At 44.8% G+C, this 18,769-nt stretch overlaps 1 protein-coding gene across 3 annotated transcripts in view; it reads right to left on the bottom strand.

The window, feature by feature from the left end:
- Positions 1 to 18,769, bottom strand: part of LOC146796212 (uncharacterized) — a 403,367-nt gene that overhangs the window by 38,469 nt on the left and 346,129 nt on the right. For all 3 annotated transcript variants that reach the window (XM_085628712.1, XM_085628713.1, XM_085628714.1), the window contains one exon: positions 9,613 to 9,808. In XM_085628712.1, the coding sequence (XP_085484838.1) occupies positions 9,613 to 9,808 (196 nt within the window). The remainder of the gene's footprint in view (positions 1 to 9,612; positions 9,809 to 18,769) is intronic.

The following is an 18,769-nucleotide window of genomic DNA, read 5'->3' as shown; positions in this document are numbered from 1 at the left end:
CTCTGAAATGGATTATTTTCCGCACCGGAAGCCAGTGTAGGGAAGACAGAAGATGGGTCGTGTGTGTCCTAGGTCCTGTCAGAAAGATGGCCCTGGCCGCCACATTCTGAACCACCTGCAATCGGCCTAGTAAGTAATCAGGAAGGCCCAGGTACAGGGAGTTTACATAGTCCAGTCTCGAAACCACCAAGGCCTGGACCACTGTTTTCCTGTAAGAGACTGGGAGCGGGGGGAGAAAGTTCCTTAAGGTTCTTGAGGTCGAGAGAGGCACTTGAGGCAACTTCGTCTGTTAGATTAAGGACACTGAGGGCCCCTTCGACGCTGAGTGGGTAGACTGTCTTACCGATGGTGATCTGTGCGTCAACGTCGTGAGATGAATACCTTGACGTCGAGCCACGATACGCTACCAAGACTTCTGGCTGGGAAGACACTGACGGAGTTCTAGTTCTCGACATCGGGGGAGTCACCAATGGAGACTGGAGTCTTGACATTGAGTGAGTTTTCTACTTCGATGTCGAGCGATGAACTGCCAACGGAAACTGGTGCTTCAATGTTGGGAGTGTACTGGCTAACTGAGACCGATGCCTTGATGTTGTACGGGGTGACGGCAACTGAGAACATGTTCTGGACGTCAACCTCTACTGGAGGAAGTCAGCGTGGATCGAGGCCTCAACGTTGACCGTCGCCGGGTTGATGGCAACGGAGGACTTCGCCTCGACGTTGAGCGTTTCAGTGACCGCGTCAACGTAGAGCGATGTGTAGACGTTGAGCGATGTGTAGGCGCTAACAGGAATCAACTCCTCGACATTGACCGCCTCAGAGTTGACGGCAACGAAGGTGGTTGATCCAACATTGATGTATGACGTCGATGGGTAGATGTACCTCCTTTTCCTGAGAAGTCTTCGATGACTAGCAATGTTCCGATACTTCCGAAGGCGGTCTTGTCGACGGAGAGACTCTCAAAGCCAATTTCTTCATCGTTGAAGGCATTTTCGACTCAGACTCCAACGCGGAAGAACAGACCAGGATTTTACTCTTGGAAGTCAACCTGGGTCGCTTCTTCTTGTGCCTCACGAAAGATATGCCTCTGGAGGAAGTTTTCTCTAAGAGGGCATAAAGACAGATTATTTCTCTCTCCTTGAGAGTGCATCTAGAAAGATTCTTGGAATGTTGGCAGGTTTCAGGGATATGAGACTCAGAAAGACAGATTACAAACAGAATGGGATTTTGTTTTGGTATTCTTTTTGCCACAGGTGGGGCAAGGATCAAAAAGAGAAGGCATAATCTGACAGCAAAAGGCAACATTTCTATCAGAAAAAGGTAACTCCTTAATTCAACAGGTGAAAACATCAAATGAACAGAAGTTACTAGCAATAGAATTAAAGGACACTTTTTTGACAAAAAGCCAAAAGAATACAGAGCTGAAAATCCAGGGTCCTGACTGAAGGACCCAGAAAGAATAACTGTCCTAACTGTCACCCCTGAGGAATGATGGGAGGCATGTCTGCCTTAAAGGCACAGTGCCAGTTTTTGCTCATACAATTGCTTTCATTTTCTATGCTGTTAAGTTTTTCAATGCAGCCTGTGGGATAACAATGCCTGCTATGTTACATTGCAGTTTTCTACTGTTCATTAAAGAGAGTTCACGTGTGCAGTTGTCCTCCTGTTTCTTTTTTTCTGTTTTCTTTTCTTCCTATGTGTGAATAAAACAAATTTAAAAAAGAAAAGGGAACAGAGTGATGCATATAGCTGTGAAAGTAGATCATCAGAGAATTGGTTAGCCTTTATTTTTATCTGAAAGGATGCATTGGCTTGAGAATACATAATATGTGTGTATTTATAGAGAGCTGTGTATGTATATGTTTTTTATTATTGAATTACGGGGTCCCCGTGCATGGGCGGGAATTTTCAGTGCTTATGACTTTTGATGAGGATCCCCTGTAAGAGAAATAATTATTTTCATGTGTGTGCTATGTCACGCTACATATTATGATTAATGCAATACGTCCTTTCCCTCAGGTTATATGTACACTTCTTCCAGGTACTGTGTACGTCCTCTTATGGACCGAATAATCAAACAGAATGAATAACAATTTTGGTTTTAAAACTCTACTCCTTTTTCAAGTATGAACTCTGTAACAGAAAAAAAAAAAGTTTTCACATGTGTAGAACCTTACACTATATATACTATGACAAGTGCAATATCGTTTTCCTTAGGTTATATACAACTTTTTCCCAGGTTCAATATATTTCTCTCAGAGACTATGTATATCTTTTATTCCCCTTTCGGGCTGCACTGTCCTTCTTACTCTCCTACTCCAGTTTCCCTTGATCTGCACCTATCGTGCCCCCACAAGCGACTGGGTATTCCTTTCATAAATACGTGCCGTTCCAATATGGCCAACTCATTCTCTGCAATTTATCATACCTCTGACATTAGTCCTTCCTTAATTTTTGAAGCTACATACGAACTACGCATGCACTCCCGCTCACCACACTTTTGCACTCAGGTTCTGCCTGACTATGTGTCACAGGATACTGGCGGTATGTCACAATTAGACTTCATGAATACGGTCAGTGTGTATTGCTGTTTTAGCGGTTCTTAACCCCCCACCCTCCCTCTATTCTTGTTACCACTTTGTAGTTCCTTGTTGGCTGGAATTAACAAAATGCTGTAATTTGAAAATTTCCATATCTCCTTCATATTTGGATATTGCCTTGGATCTCCTCGGGTAATAGCAATTCTTTCCAATCACTCCCATTTTAAGCTTATTTACTGAAAAGATTTTAAATAATGGTTAATACATCTACTTACTTACACTCACTCCCATTAGCTCATCCTTGGTATTAACCCTCCCTCACTGCTGCAGTTTGCGTTTTCAGATTGATAATTTTTCCTAAATTACCTACTTGACTATGAACTCTATGCAATTATTGATCGAGTTACGCTGTGATAAGTACTAACGTCTTCCCAATTATTTGTGAATGCTTGCATCTCCTGATGGTAAAGGCCTTTAGTCCCAACCCACTGCTTGCATGCGGCATGGTTTGCCTTTGCATTGTCGACCTTGACTTATTGAAGATTTAACTGTATTCATGATTCCAGAGGTGTTCCGTCAGGCTAACAATTTGGTTGGTCTAGAGAATCACCCCCCTCTCGTTATAACGATTATGGCTGTTTTGCATGATGCATTCTCAGTTTTGACGTGCTCGAATTCCGGGGACTCTGCTAATCATAAAATGTTCTTACCCTACATACGATAATTATTGATAGCTTTCCGCCCACATCAATCGCATCTGCATGGTTTTTTACTATAATTATGGACTATTTCGCTGATTTAGTCTCACTCGCAGTACCATAATAAGCATAAGTGCGTGGATCACGCTTGATTATTTCCACATGCTCTTGAAAAACATGTTTATCAGATCTGATTTATATCTTAATTTTTCCCATTTTCTTTCCTTCTCACGACAGGTGTAAACTAATTTATAATATTGGCATATAATTTATGTGATAAGGCATGTACTTCTGTTGTTCTGATGATAATCCTGCATTAATTATGGATCGAAACATCATCTACCCAAAAACTCTCTGACCCTCTAAATATGTATATATGACGTTTGGGTTAAGCAGTTTTCTGATCCACGAATAAGTGACCTTTATTGTGTACATTATTGATGGTCACCAAATGTTCTTTGCCAAACGGTTTAGTGTTTTAACAATTAATGAAGATTACCCCAGCGAGGTTGATCTTCTATATTTTATTGTTTAATTTTGAGAATAAAAGGTTTGCTATACATCCAATTGGATAATTCCTGGATATTATTTTTCTCCAGAGTTTTGGTTCTTATTTATTTTCTTATGGACCCTTTGTTCCTTTAACTATAACCCATGTGGAGTCATTTTTACTAACATTCACAGGTGGGAATGATCTGTGGAAGGTCTAGCCAATGTCATGTTCCAGTCTTCTATGTCTATCATTTGGAAGCTTTTACCATTATGAAAGTGACAAACACTAGAGCAGGGGTCTTCAAACTGTGGGGCGCGACCCCCAGGGGGGGCGTGAAGTGATACAAAGGGGGTCGCGCATTCCCAGTCACACTTCTGCCGAGGCCCATGGAACTACAGGGCTTCAGCCCCCCTCCTCCCGTCGTGTGTCTCAGCCCGGGCTGCTGCAGCTCGGCTGGGCAGTGTCTGGAGTCTTATCTCCTAAACGCCCAGTTTTTGACAGGTCGTTAAAGACCATTTGTATATTTACATGCCTTTGCAAGCAGCTTACAGAGGCTTAGTTTTTTTTTCTTGTTCCAGTACCCCCTGGGCCCCCACTCTGCCTATTCCTTACATTTAAACAGTTCTACGAAACTCAGCTGTGAATAAAACTCCAGGAAGTTAAGAATGTCACAGTTAAACAACAAATAAAATTAACCAAGAACAAAAAATCGTTTAACGCTCTAGCGCTCAGAAGTGATATAAGGGTGGGATAGCGCTGTACAAATAAGTGAATAAATGTTCATACAGACTTCAAGTCTCGTGAGCAAATCACGGAGGGATTGCACAGACTTTCCTTTATCTGAGGTCATTAAAGAGAGGGCCGTTTTAGCAGGGATCGTGTGCAGTAACACTATTGATACTGCTTGTCTGAAAACAGCACATAAGCAAGTTGTCCCTTAATGAAACAATTTATCTGTGCATTTGTAAAGCACTAATATTCCACCTTTCATCTAATTCCCAGGGCTTCATATATCTTAAAAGGTTTTCTTCCTGTACACAAAGTGTTTTCCACTTTTGCCAATTTCTATTATAAGAATAATGTATCTTATAAAAACATTATGTACAAGTCCCATTGCATCTCAGCACTCCAACTCGTGAGAATTTGGTCCTGTGGATGTGCTGGAGTTGTAAAAATTTTAAAGAACTGAGGGTCAGATTTACAAGAAAGTGATGCATCTGTACAGATGCGTCACTTTCCCTGCGCCACCCTTAGAAACCCTTGCGCCACAATAGATGCGCCGTATTTACAATACGGCGCACTATGGGGCAAGGATTGACAGATGCGTCAGAAATTCTGACGCATCTGTTGGCGGAAAAGTCACACATTGATGGAGTCGTGTCGCAAGCACGATACAACTCCAGCAATGCGTGCCTATTCTCACTACACTGCGTCACTACTTACGCCTGCTTGAAGCAGGCGTAAGGTTTTGATGCAGTGGCGTCCTAAAAGTGGTGTAGTGAAATCTTGTAGATTTCACTGAGCCACTTTTACGAGGCCTTCCTGCGTGGGAACGCCCACCCTGCATACATTATACCTGGCGCAGGTATAATGTGACGCAGGGCTTTACAACGTGACGCATCTCCCTAGATGCGTCACGTTGTAAATAGGCCGCATTGTTTGCGTCACTGCTGCGTCAAAAAAGTGACTCAACTGCAGCGCAAAAGTCAGGCAAGGGGCTTGTAAATCTGCCCCTGAGTATGTAGGCTCAGGGAACCGCTTGTTACCCTGCGGCATTGGCAGAGCCAAGAATCCAGGCGTTTTGCCCCCTCCTGCTCTGGGACCAAAACTTGTTGTGCTGCCTGGACCAGAGCTGGAGTTTGATGAATATGCAGATTTAGATGTAGATTCTTGGTGGAGCGAAGCAAAGGAGGGTGCAAGTTCCATAACTGCGCGGCCTGCACCAAAACAGTGAGACAGACAATTCATGCCTTCCTGAATTAGGGAACAATAAGCATTGTGGTACAGGCCGAGAGGAGCATACCGGTCCGACCCGTATGCTCCGTGAGGAGAGATGAGAGGATGAGAGTGGACGGCAAAGGAGTGAGAGAATTCGATTGAAGACGTCAGGGATGAGGAGAAATGTGATGTGCCGAAGGGAAGTGCGGACAAGAAAGAAGTGAGTGTGAGCAAAAGGTGAGGGCTACTGTTAAACTTTGAGAGAAGTAAGCTGAGAGATGATCTGTGACCTAGAAAGATAATTTGATGCGACATGGGTGAGGGACAGTAGCGATAGGGGAAGAGAGGGAGTACTGGGGTGGGTGCTGAGCAGTGATTGATTTGTAATAAAACATGTTCCAGGGCCCTCACCAGTCGGCCACTGCAACTTTAACCACCCACCCATTGCCTGGCCTGCGCGGCCAATGACAATACCTATGCAACTACCAACCATAACACTTGTACAAGTGTGACTACTCAGACTATTTCAAGCCCCCAAAGCTATAAGAATGGCACGGGTGTCAGGAGTTTATCGTTTTTAATGTGTATTGAATTAATAAACAGCTGTTATGCTCATCTCTAAATTACACAGACAGAGCCACCATGTGGCAGATGGTCATAGTGCCAGTGCGCACAGTTAGGTGCCAGTGCAGCGCACCAGAAACCACCTGCTCAAATTAGGCACTGGTGCTGAGGTAACAGGGGAGAGGGACGTTGGTTCAAGAAGGTGTGGAAGAACAAAGGGGAGATGTGAAAGATTAATAGGGGGACTGGAGAGTTGTAAGATACAAATAGACACACATTTGAATAGAGAGACTTGAGGTGAATGAGAAGTGCTGAGGGGCACGAGAGGTGATGGGGCAAAAGAGGCGATGAGATAAATGCGGGAGTCTGTTAGAGATGAGGACAGTGAAAATACAGAAAGGCAAGGGGTGATTAAAGGTGAAGTGAGAGGTTGCATGGGGAGAGTTCAGAAGTTGTAAAAAGGGGTGAAAGAAAATGGCCTGCAAAGTGAGAGAGGGATCCTAGGTTGGGAGACGAGAGAGAAGAGAGGGATGGAAGGGAGGGGGTGAGAGGAAAGCAGCATGGGTAAACTGCTTAACTCTGCACAAGACCGCCAGGGTTTTAAGGGACCCCTGCTGCTCATGGCCAGGGCCAGGTGACCTTCTAATGTGGCAGCACGTATTTCTGCGGAGTGGAAGGCCCTTCACAAATGTTGACTAGACATCTTTCTGATGTTAATTGCTGTATTTTGGTTATAAACTGGTACTGATGTGGTGAAATCTTTCCTCAGTGTTACTGTGTGTAAAAAATGTCAAAATAATGAAGCAATGCTATTCCAAAATACGCTGCATAACATAATATTATTTACATTTTCTTTCCACACAATTTAGTCAAACCTGTCGTGTAATTTGGTCCTCATCTACCTCATAATTCCAGTAGCCCTGCCTACAGGTTTAGAATTTTTTTTCAGGAGGGGGTCCTCACACCTGAAAATGTTTACAGGGGGGTCTCGGCATCCAAAAGTTTGAAGACCTCTGCACTAGAGTCTCGTTGTCTCCAAATGACTTAATTCACTGGTTCGCAAGCCATTCCAAAATTGGTCTGATGCACAGAAGTACCCAGGGCTGTTTACATGATACCATCATTCCTTGTAATTTATCCACTATTTTCAGTGTCAGTGACTGGCATTTTCGTTAAAGTAATTTGCTGTGAGGATGGGAATGCAAATTGTTCTCACCATGTCCATCTCCACTCTCAAAACAGCCTTTTGCTTGAATATTGTCAGAGATCACTTTGTTGTGGTGTGTGAATCTCTATCGGAAAAGCACCTGAATTATTTGTTTTATGCAGTTGTGGCATCGCTGAAATGAAATCCTCGGTGCCAGGCAATCAAACAGATATAGGTGTAAATGTTTGGATTCCGTCTCGTATGACCTGCAAACACAGCCAGACAGATTGTGAATACTCTTGGGGCTGACTTCATGCCAACAGGTGTAATTTTGAAAAGACAATGAGGCACTTGCTATGTTTAGGGTACCTGGAGCTATGTAAATATGCAGCCTTAAAATACATTACCACCAGATAGTCTCCATACTCCAGCACTGACATGGCATTTTGCAATGTTGAACTTTAGTGCACTGACAGAGTGGTTCCAAAGTGTGAAGTCTAGTATGGGCCTTCAGGGTTTATCTTCTTTTGGAAGCAGGAAACATATCAAGTAATTTGCTCGATTTCTCTCTGTGTGGTGGGCTTCTTATATTGCTCTGCTCAGGATCAGGCAGGCTCTGCACTCTCCCCAATAATAAAGCAAGTTGACCTTTTAATTTTTGTGCTCTTTGGCTATATACTTGTTGGCTATGGGTCAGACAAAGTACTTCTCACTTTGTAAAAGGCGGCAGTGCCTTTCAGACTCAGTCTTCTTACTTTGCCTCTGACATGAAAGAGTTGTGTCAAACTATGGACATGGGTACCCATGACAAGCCTGCTTTCTATTACAAAGAGAACTGTTTTGAGTTTACTTGTCTTCCTTGTGGATGTCTGAGGACCTACAGCTCTCCTGTTAAGTTTCCCTATTTGTAAAGGCACCCATTACCTTTGTGATCTTATTATCCTTCTTTATTTGATCCAACACTTGAGGGCCCTAGAGTTCGGTGGTAGTCTTAGATACAGCAGGCGTCTTACATATTGCCTTACACTCCAGAATCCTGAGACTGCCTTAGATAAAATTGGCTTCGTTTATTAACTCAACAGAACTTCTCAAGCTCCTTCTCCATTTGGACACCTTAAGAGACTACTGTCCTATACAAAACCCCATGATACATCCATCATCAGCCTGTAATGGACTTGTAGGATATATTGGGCCTGGTCACATTTTGGATAGTCATAATGTATATTTTTCTAGACTGTTTGCTCACCAAAAGGTTTTGCTGGCTCTTGCATACTCTCTTTACCTCAGTGTCCTTCTTATGTACACTGGGTACAATATTGAGTCTTGTCTCATTGCCTCTTACAGCTTGCGTTTTCAGTATGACATTGTTTCAAGTGGCGAAAACTTACAATTCACCCGAGAAGTTCTGCAAGTTGTATTTTTTCTTGGAAGCTGTTTGGGATCCCCACTCTCCTCTTCGGTCCCACTCATTTAGCACCTTTTATGTCAATAAACTAGCTTTCCAGACTCTACATTCTGCGGCTATCCTCTAGCACTTACTATTTGTCAACTAAATCACACAACCTAGTGCCACTCTCGTCTCATTAGGCAACACAAGACTCCCTACTCTCTTATGTATGTTTCTGGCCAGAAATCTTCGGAAAGAAGAGTTCAAGATTATTTATTGAATGTTCGGTTTAAAGAAAAACTGATTATGTTCCTCATTCCTGCCCTCCTATTCAGTTTGTTTCCGCAGGATTGTGCATAGATTTTTAAACATCACTCACTCACTTTTTCAGCACAGGCCCCACTTCGCTATAGAAGTACCTCCCTGTCTCCAGGTGCAGGCCCGCCCTTTACCAAACGTGGTTTTCAAAGGGCGAGGACAGCCGATGATGAAGCATGACACCTGGCGGTGTGTAAGGCCAGTCCATACATTTTTTTGAAATGTCCAACACCACCTATATCATTGGCATAATGAGCCTCAAATTTCACTAAGGATCAGACACTTCAGACAGGGTAGCTTCTTGTTGTGTGATAACTGAATGGGAGAAACAAAACCCTTTATGAATTCCATTCTGAATCCTATCCACATTTTTCGTTATCTACAATTAATAAAGGTTTAAACTCTAAACTTTCTACAACTTTACTTTTAATGCTCTCTGAAAATTGTGTGCATACTGCTCCTTCTACCCTTTCCCCATGTACTCTTCTCATGATGGAAAACAGAACCAGAATGTGGCTGGTACATACCTGAAGTAGCCTGGCTGAGCTTCTTTAACTTTTTCAGCAGCCTCTCTTCCTCCTTTTGCTGCCGCAGCCTCTTTTTCGTTGGAACTTCCGACTCCTCCAGGTCCTCCAGAAACTTCTCCAGCTTCTCCCCCTTTCTGCTTTCCCTTCTTTGCCTAAGTTCCTCCAGTAGCAGGGGTGTAAGGCAAGGAGGAAACAGCTGCCAGGGGATTTAAAAAAATGTGTTATTGGTCATTTAGAAAAGGACAATTGAGACCACACAAGTCACAGAATTATCCCTAGTACAATTAATTCACTACAAAAAACTACAAGCTGACGTATTGATTACAATTTCAAATACATTCAAATGGAAGTCTTTTCTTTTTCAGTCTCCAGTGTGCTTCTTTGTCACATAGTATAGGTTTAATTGAGACTCTTCCAGAATGTGTAAGGCTCTCAGCAGTCTAGGAAACTACAGTTCTTGAAAGTCTCTGGACAAGCAGGTCAAAAGCATCCCTCCTGTTTCCTTAATTCCCACTCCTTCCTTTAATTGTTTTTCCCATTGCCAGTGTCCTTCAGGCCGCCTTCCAATAACTGCACAGCACCCCACAGTGACAGTATACATTGCTTTGCCCCTGGGAGTAGGTCGGAGATATTTTAGATTTTTATTCCATGCAAGGAGTAGATTTCTTCAGAAGGGGATTCAAGCAGGACAACCTGAGGACAGTGTGCCGACTGGACACCAGTCACTTCCTCCATTATTTTAAGAACAGACTGCCTGAAGAACTAGATCATTGGGCAAGATCAAGGCATATGGGTGAGTGCGCCCAGGCCTCCGAACTATCCCCAGCAGTGAACACCTTTTGGGTGCCCCATGGTGTTCAATTTAGTATTTTCAACAGAGTTTATCTACCACCAATGCGGCTACTGTAGGGCCCCACTGGTTATGTTCACACAGGTCATCTTCTAGCTGGATAGGAAGTTCTCATTCCCATGCACATGAGAAAGAGTCTCTTGCCTGGCTGCAATATATTTAGTAGCTTGTATAGCCTAGAGAACACTCTCCTCTCACTATTGTGGTAGAGAAGGTACTTTTCAAATGTGGCGAGGTCTCTCATTGCTAGTGTGGTCGGAGGGGGTCCCTCCATATATTTTGCAGGGAGGCCCCTCACGTTTCGTTACATCACTGTCCATGGGACCTCATAAATGTAACTGCCACTTAGGGTACAGTCAATACTGCACCAACATTTGTCCGTAGCCTTCTTTTCCAGTTAAGGAAAACACCAAGGTGTGCCGCAGGTAATAGTTAATAAGATTACGTTCCCTTATAACTCCCTGTTTGATGCCCAGCATGTCTTATATTTGACTGAGCCGCACTTTATTTTTTTTATAATTTAGCCACACAAAATTCATACATTTAGGCTGAAGATTCTCTATACAATCTTTCATAATATGGAGTGGTAGTGTTTAAAAGATATACAACACCTTAAGGAAGCGAGGGCATTTTGAGGGCTGCTATGTCCCCTAGCCAGGGGAGAGATTTGCTTCTACAACTGTTGAGTTGTGCCTGACAGTAGTTGTAGGAAGCTAGCTCTGAATATGGAATGCAGTTAGGTGGTTTTACCATGCACAGAGTTCAAGAATTTTCCAAATGTGTACAGGGCTCAATGTAAAACCCAAAGTGCTCTATTAGTGGTAATGTGGGCGAGCAGCCTTAGGACTAACACAGAGGAGAGTAAGATATTAATTGCAAAACATTGACCAATAATAGACAAACGACTCAAAAAGGAGATCCACACCAATTTTAGAAAAATAAGCTGTGTTCGTACTTTATTTTAAGACCAAGATCTTCGCAATAAGTTTTTTTTTTTTTTTGCAGAGTTTTATATAGCGCGAACTTGACCCGAATCGGGTATCAGAGCGCTTTACATAGCACCAGTTGCATTACATGAGGACACATTCATTTTTTCAGGCACGGGGAGATTATTGATTTGCCCAGAATCACAGGATGTTCAGCGTCATTGCCGAGACTCGAATCTGGTTCCCCAGATTCGAGGTCAACCGCCCTAGTCGTTAGGCCAACTCCTCTCCCCTAGTGAAGTACGTTTTTAAATATAAATACTTTTCAGTTCCAAAAGTCGACACTTGGGGACCAAAGGTCAGCAAGGGTCAGTTGAGGAACAAAACTGCAACACCAGCGGCACGGGGTGGCCGGGTGCAGAGGTCAAAATTGAAGTTCGGCCCAATGCGTTTCAATGGAGACTGAGAGGGCTCGAAGTCACACTGTTTGCAGGTAAGTAAATTGGTTGCAGGAGCCAAGCTTTGGGAGTTGGGTCAAGCACAGGGGGCAGCCATAAAGCAGCACCAAACATACAGCAACAGCAACACAGAGGCAGTCGGTGCAGGGTGAAAATTCAGCAACGGCCGCAAAATGCTTCTCAGTGAGGATTCTGCTTTCGACAAACAGGTTGGAGGAGGTAGACAAACTACAGCAGAGGTAAGTAGAGATGTAGGGGGTCATAGGGGCACCGTTGATTAATTTCACCAAGGCGCAGGGGCTTCGGGTGCAGGGTGTGTCTTTCGGTATCAGAGTCTTCTTTACGGAGCCTGTCGAGGTCAAGGGGAGCCTCTGGATTCAGGCTTCAGGCCTTGTTGAGGGGTCCAGGAGAGGTCAGCCAACGCTGGACTCTAGGTCAAGATCACTGGGGAGACTTCACTGTTCAGGTGAGCCAGTTAGACTCGGGCCGTGGGTGTCAGGTGCAGAATAGGTAGAAGTTGCGGTTCCAGCTGGATCTGGAGTCCTTGTTGTTAGATTCTTCTGGACAGGACCGCTGTCCTCAGGAGATCAGGTCTTTGTTGATCAGCAAGCAGTCTTCCAAGGGGTTCTGGATGTCGCTGGCCACAGGACAGGCACCGTCTTTTTGCAGGGTCTTTAAAGCTGGAGACAGGCCGGTAGGTTTAGGGGCTAAGTCAGTAGTCCTCATCAGGCTTTGCTGCACGGTGTCTTTTTTGTCCTTCGTAGGTTGCAGGAATCTAGTTTTCAGGTCTGGGGGAGCAACCTATAAACTAACTTTGGGGGGGGGGGGGGGTCTTAGGGGAGTAGCAGGCAGGACGAATGGGCACCTTACCTGGCGGGACTAGACCTCAATTAAAGCCACCCTCCTGTGGGAGGGGGCATAGACCAAGCCCTGACAGAAGGGGTCTCCTAATCTTCAAGATGGTGGGGACTGAAAGATGTGCTTTACCTTGCCTCCTCCACCTTAGGGTTGGAGTTGGCATAGGTGGGCACACCTCCTATTCTTCTAGGCAACCTACCACACACAGACATGTTTCTGGACCCCTGGGTGAAGAGCCTCTGCTCTCTGGGACCAGAAACAATGCACACCTCCTCCCCATGGGTGGGCCCAGTACTTGAAGGGGAAGATTCAAAGGCCTGCCACCATTATAATGCAACCCCCAACCTCTGCTGCAAGCAGCAGGTGGCAGCCCCTGGTTTACACCACAGGTTTGGGCGGGAAAACCAGCAGGAAGACTTAGAAAGGCTAGGAGGTGTGCCCACCTTTGCCAACTTCACCCCTTAGGCAGAGTGGGTAAAGTTGGGCACACTTTTCAGTCCCCTCCATCTTGGAGATGAGGGGATTCCTCCAATACGGGCTAGGTCTATGCCCCCTCCCACAGGAGGATGGCATAATAGCGGGTGTAGTCACCCTACGTTAGGTGCCCAGTGGCCCTAACTGCTACTCCCCTAAACCACCACCTAAATTTAGTTTTTAGGTGGCTCCCCCAGACCTGAAACTAGTTACCTAAGAAGATGCTGTGCAGAGAAGCCTAAAGAGGACTACTGACTTGACCCCAGCTCTACCGGCCTGCCTCCAGCTTCCAAGAACCTGCAAGAAGACGACGCCTGTCTTGCAGCCAGCGACTTCCAGACACGAGAGGCAAAATGCCTGAACTTTGAAAAAGACCAGAACTCTAGAGGACAGCGATTTTGTCCCCAAGAAACCAACACAAAGGACTCCGGTCCTTGGGATTACGAGAGTCCTGCCCACTCTGCACCTGACGCCTCCGGCCCGTGTCCAGGTGGATCACCGATGCAGAACAGGTACCCCAGGGATCCTAACCTCAAGTACGGCGTTAGCTGACTCCTCCTGGACTCCACAACAACACCTGCAGCCTTAATCCAGAGGTTCCACCTAATCACGAATGGCTCAGGTAATTAGACTCAGACGACGAAAGGCACCCCTGAACCAGAAGCCCTTGGGCCTTGGTGAGCTTAACTTGCCTCTGCTGTCATTGGTCTCCCTCCTGCAACCTCTGGCATTTGTAGATTGGCATCGAGTGAAGTAGAGTGGAGCAGAGTGGAGTAGAATGGTAAAGGGTAGTGTTGTAGAGTGTAGTGTTGTAGACTGGAGTACAGGGGCCTAGAATGAAGTGGCGCAAAGTACAGTGGTGCACAGTAGACTGCTGTAGAGTGAAATGGCATAGAGTGCATTGGTTTTGAGTAAAATGGTGTAGAACGCATTGATGCAGGGTACAGTGGCATAGAATAGAGTGGTGCAGCGTAGCGCACGGAGGTGTAGCATTGAATGCACTGGTGCAAAATATATTACAGTGGTGCAGAGTGTAGTGGCGCAGACTGCATTGATGCAGAGTGGCTTAGGGTTGCGTGGCTGATAGTGGAGTGGCGCAGAGTAGTATAGAGTGGTACTGAGTGCAGCGACGTAGAATACAATGGTATAGAGTGGCACAGCGTACAATGGCGTAGAGTGCAGTGGTGCAGAGTAGACTGGTGCAGAGTACAGTGGTGTAGAATAGAGTGAAGTGGCCCAATGTTGCAGAGTAGAATGGAGTAGAGTTCAGAGGTTTAGAGTGCACTGGTTTTGAGTGAAGTGGTGTTGAATTGCACTGGTGTTGAATGCAGTGGTTAGAGAAGAGTGCAGTTGTGCAGAGTGGTGTAGAGTAGAGAGGTGTAGAGTGGCACAACAGAGTGCAGTGGCGTAGAGTAGATTGTTTCAGAGTAGAGTTAAGTGGCGTGGAATGGTGCAGGGCAGAGTGTAGTGGCAGATAAGTGGCGTAGAGCACATTGGCGTGGAGTGGTATAGGGTGCACAGGCAAAGAGTGGTAGACAGTGAAGTGTTTCAGAGTAGACTGTCATAGTGTGCATTAGTGTGGAGTGCAGTGACGGAATGGCGTAGAGTGCAGGGACAGAGTACAATGGCGTACAGTGCAGTGGCGTATCGTGTTGCAGAGTAGATTATAGAGGTAGAGTGTAGTGGTGCAGAGGAGACTGGCGTAGAGTGCATTTGTTTTGAGTAAAGTGGTGTAGAGGGGAGTGGCACAAACTGTAGTTGAGTGGAGTGGTGCAGATTGCAATGGCATAGAGCAAATTGTTTCAGAGTGGAGTGGTGAACGCTAGAGTAGAGTGGCATAGATTGCACAGTAGAATAGAGTGGCATAGAGTGTAGTGTTGCAGAGTAGAGTGGCATGGCGTAGAGGGCTGCAGCAAAGACAGCAGTCGTGCATAGTAGAGTCGAGTGCCTGTTTTCAACATCGTAAGGTTCTGTTAAATTTTGCTTTTTATTTTCTTTTATATTTTTAATAATGGCTTTCTGTATGCTTTAGTTTCCAAACTTATTTTAGAACCTTCCATATAAACACATGCTGTAACATTGCTATGGTTAGCTTTCTTACTATTAGATCGCTTTAGTCTGCTTATGTCCTAGGAGCGGGTGTCACATGGCTAGGTTAGGCCCAGGAAGAAACACTGCCATTTTACATGTACGAGTTTCTAAAGTTGCCTTCTTTTTCCACACAATTACTTTTGACCCACATTTGCTTGTGTGACAGTGCAGGATTAGTTTCTCAGAAACCAAATTGCTTACAATTCCAATTTGTGAGTATACTATCACAACACCTTGAACATTTAGTAAAAGGTCTGAACACACATTGTGCAAATGTTGTTTATTATTAGTCCATAAGGCGACGGAGGTATCACAGTGACAATAAACAATGTCAGCTTGGCTGAAGTCTTCACATGGAAGCATGGATGCTGTTATAAATACACACGTATTTCTGTACTCAAATGAGAGGAGCACTCTGCTTTCATTGTGAGGTCATCGCTTTTGTAAGACTCTCAGCCCTATTTACCCTCTGTGGGGAGGGATGTCCAATTTGTGACCAAGAAGGGGACCTACATATCTTGCTTCAGGTAATGGGGATTTAGATCATCCTGTGGGGGATTCTTGGCAGAACACCCACCCTAGGCAACTAGGTTAGGGAGCGCACAGTAGGAGCACACTACACCCAGCTCTTCTATGCTAGCACGATGGAGGAATCATTCATTCTTTCCACTGTCCTTATATTCCTAATCACTTATCTACTTCTATTAGTCATTGCAGCTCATTTCTTTTATACAAGAATCATGATGGTTCAATAAATATTGAAAACGCCTCTTTGTGTATTTCTCGTATAACTCTGAGTGAGCACGAGTGACTGAGCGAAAAGGTTCTAGATCTGTTACCAAGATTCCTAGGGGAGTCAGGTTTGTCATGTTCTGATGTTGCCCAAACCATTTGTTAACTTGCCAGGTTTTGGCGTACTAACGGTGGCACTGTACACTGGCAGGTCTATAGGCCAACATATTTTGAGGGGGGTGCATGGAATCAGTCTGGCACCATCCCAACGTTTATATTGTCCAACAAACTAACAGTTCCTACTGAAAAGTGGAAACCGTACGACACAATGACTGATCCTTCTCTCAAGTCCAGCACGCATAACCAGTACCTTCTGGTCAAAGAATCATTTACTCTCCCAACATGTGCTGAATTCCATTATAAAGTCATTCAACCACTTTTCACCTCAAATCGGGAGACCCTGTGCAGACCTGCTAAATTTCCCAGGCACATGAGTGATAAGCTGTTCGTCTAGGTTTTTTTCTATGAATTCTGGGATTTGTAGTCTGGTTTATTCCACTATAAAACAGGACTACACGTCCTAGATTCCAAATGAAAAATCTGGACTGGAGCAGCTCCTTAAGTATGAGCCTGGAAAACTTGGAAACTATGCCTGTGGGCTGTTGACTAAGAATTTGCCTGCGAGCAGACCAGTGACTGACCTGGGATGCAGAGAGTGGTTAAGGAGCCAGTGTGAATAGTGCACATGCACTTTTATTTGACAATGTCCCCAGTTGTGATGCTATTAACTTCCAACTGATTTCAGGGACTGAGACTATTTTTTCACACCGAGAACTATCGAGGGTAATGAGACATTGGTGTGGTGTTCAGCCTCACATTCATAATCCCAATTAATCTTATCAGCCTAGAGTCTGGTTTCATCTGGTGCACCTTGATGAAACACCAATAAGTCTGCTTCAAGCAAAGCTTCACCATCAGCCATATGTTGCCCTCATGCTCAAATAGCCTGTACTGCAGGCCTTTCTCATTTATTACAGAGGAGAAACTGGTGCCTCGAACATTGCTACTCCTTCATGATCCCTTGTGGTGCAGAAATATCTTTCTTACTCTGCTTCATGATCCCTCGAGGTGCAGAAATATCTTTCTTACTCTACCCCTGCTGTCCAGAAAATCATGCTTTACTTTTAACAACATACTATACTTTTTCATCACACAACGGCATCAAGAAACACCAAAGAATGAGGATTTTTTAATCCTGAAAAACTGGAGAAGGCGTCTTGCTTATGTGTATCACTTCCAAACTCCAAACTGAGCTTTCTATCCTAAGAGCACGCAAGCAACTACCATCCACTACTCTGTCCAACAAAAGGACAAAATGTGATACCCCGGACAAGATTTTCAGCAGTCTGTCCCTCTCTCTGAGCATTCCACCACAGCTTTTAAACCTTAGCAGCTGTTGTATCCAGCAGCAGGTCCAGCAACTAAAACAGCTGCATTACCACCCTTCTTTCCCACTCTCGGAGCTCCTTTACAAATTACCAACGCTGAAAGACGGTTGTCTTTGGATCCTGCCACGTTACAATCCCGTTTGTCGCTGGGTGGTCCTGCTAATGTCAACACAACCTGTCCGAACATACCAAACATATCACCAGCAAGGCCTGACTTTGTTTCCCCCAACCCACTTTTACCATCTGGGGACTCCCCTAATGTGTCTGTTTCAGATGTACCCTGTATTAACACTAGGGGTAATGCTGCTAAGGCACAAAGGAATATTAAATCAAGTGTTCAACCTATTAAAAAAAAAAATGTGACCTCTGCCACACCCAATTCTAAAAAGCGCTAAAAGCCGCCAACCTGTTGGGTGCCAAAATATTGTTGTGGTTGCCAGTACAAACTCAGTAGCGACCCAGACAGACATTACTTTTGAACTTATGCGCAATGAGGTCAACATAGGTGCTGCGGGGGGAGCCACACAAACAGGGTTCGCAACGGAAGCTCTTGAGACTATGTTGGTTACCCTCAAGGATGTGATTGACAAAAATGTTGAGTTGCTGTGGGTGAAATATAAGCAATTGGACCGTATTGTGGACAACTTAAGTTGTGGGTGGTTGAACAAAGTTCTTGATGAAGTTGGACGAGGGAATACTATATCATCAGTGGTCAACAAACATGGGCCTGTAACACAATTGATGGGTGTTGTCCCCCCCCCCCCCCCCCCCCCCGGTTACCCCTTCGTCAATCCCAGTATTTCCCATTGTAATCAAAACAACTTGCCTATTGTCGCGCAGAGGGAGAGCTTGGGCACATCTCAAACATGTAATCCAGGCGATCTAAACGTGACACCAGGTAGTGTTAATTGTAACCTGCCTCAGGAGGGAACTATTGTGGCTGACCCAAACAACGTCGCTGCAGACCACCTTAGGGATTCACATTTAAGTCCTAACACAAATGTGTTGAGCCTGCCACCGGCCTCTAGTCCTTATGTGTTAGTACTGGCTGGCGTTCCTAACCTTGCCGAGGGACAGAGGGAATCCTGGTTAGACCTCCGCAATAAATCTGCAGATTGGCTACGTAAACATAAAGGTTTCCATCCCTCTTCAATGAATGAAATTATTATGGCCAGGAGAGTAGGGTGGGTTGGCCACTCGGATAAGAACATCAATGGTGACTGCATTGTCCTTAATTTTCGTAGACCACACATAGTCCGTCATTTACTTAGCACTCAAGTGCAATCTTTTTCACAAAATACAGACATTTGCGCACTCCCC

Source organism: Triturus cristatus, chromosome 10, assembly GCF_964204655.1.
Source record: "Triturus cristatus chromosome 10, aTriCri1.1, whole genome shotgun sequence".
Taxonomy (NCBI): Eukaryota; Metazoa; Chordata; class Amphibia; order Caudata; family Salamandridae; genus Triturus; species Triturus cristatus.
Note: the sequence above shows the minus strand (reverse complement) of the source record. Positions and strands in the feature narration are given on the sequence as shown.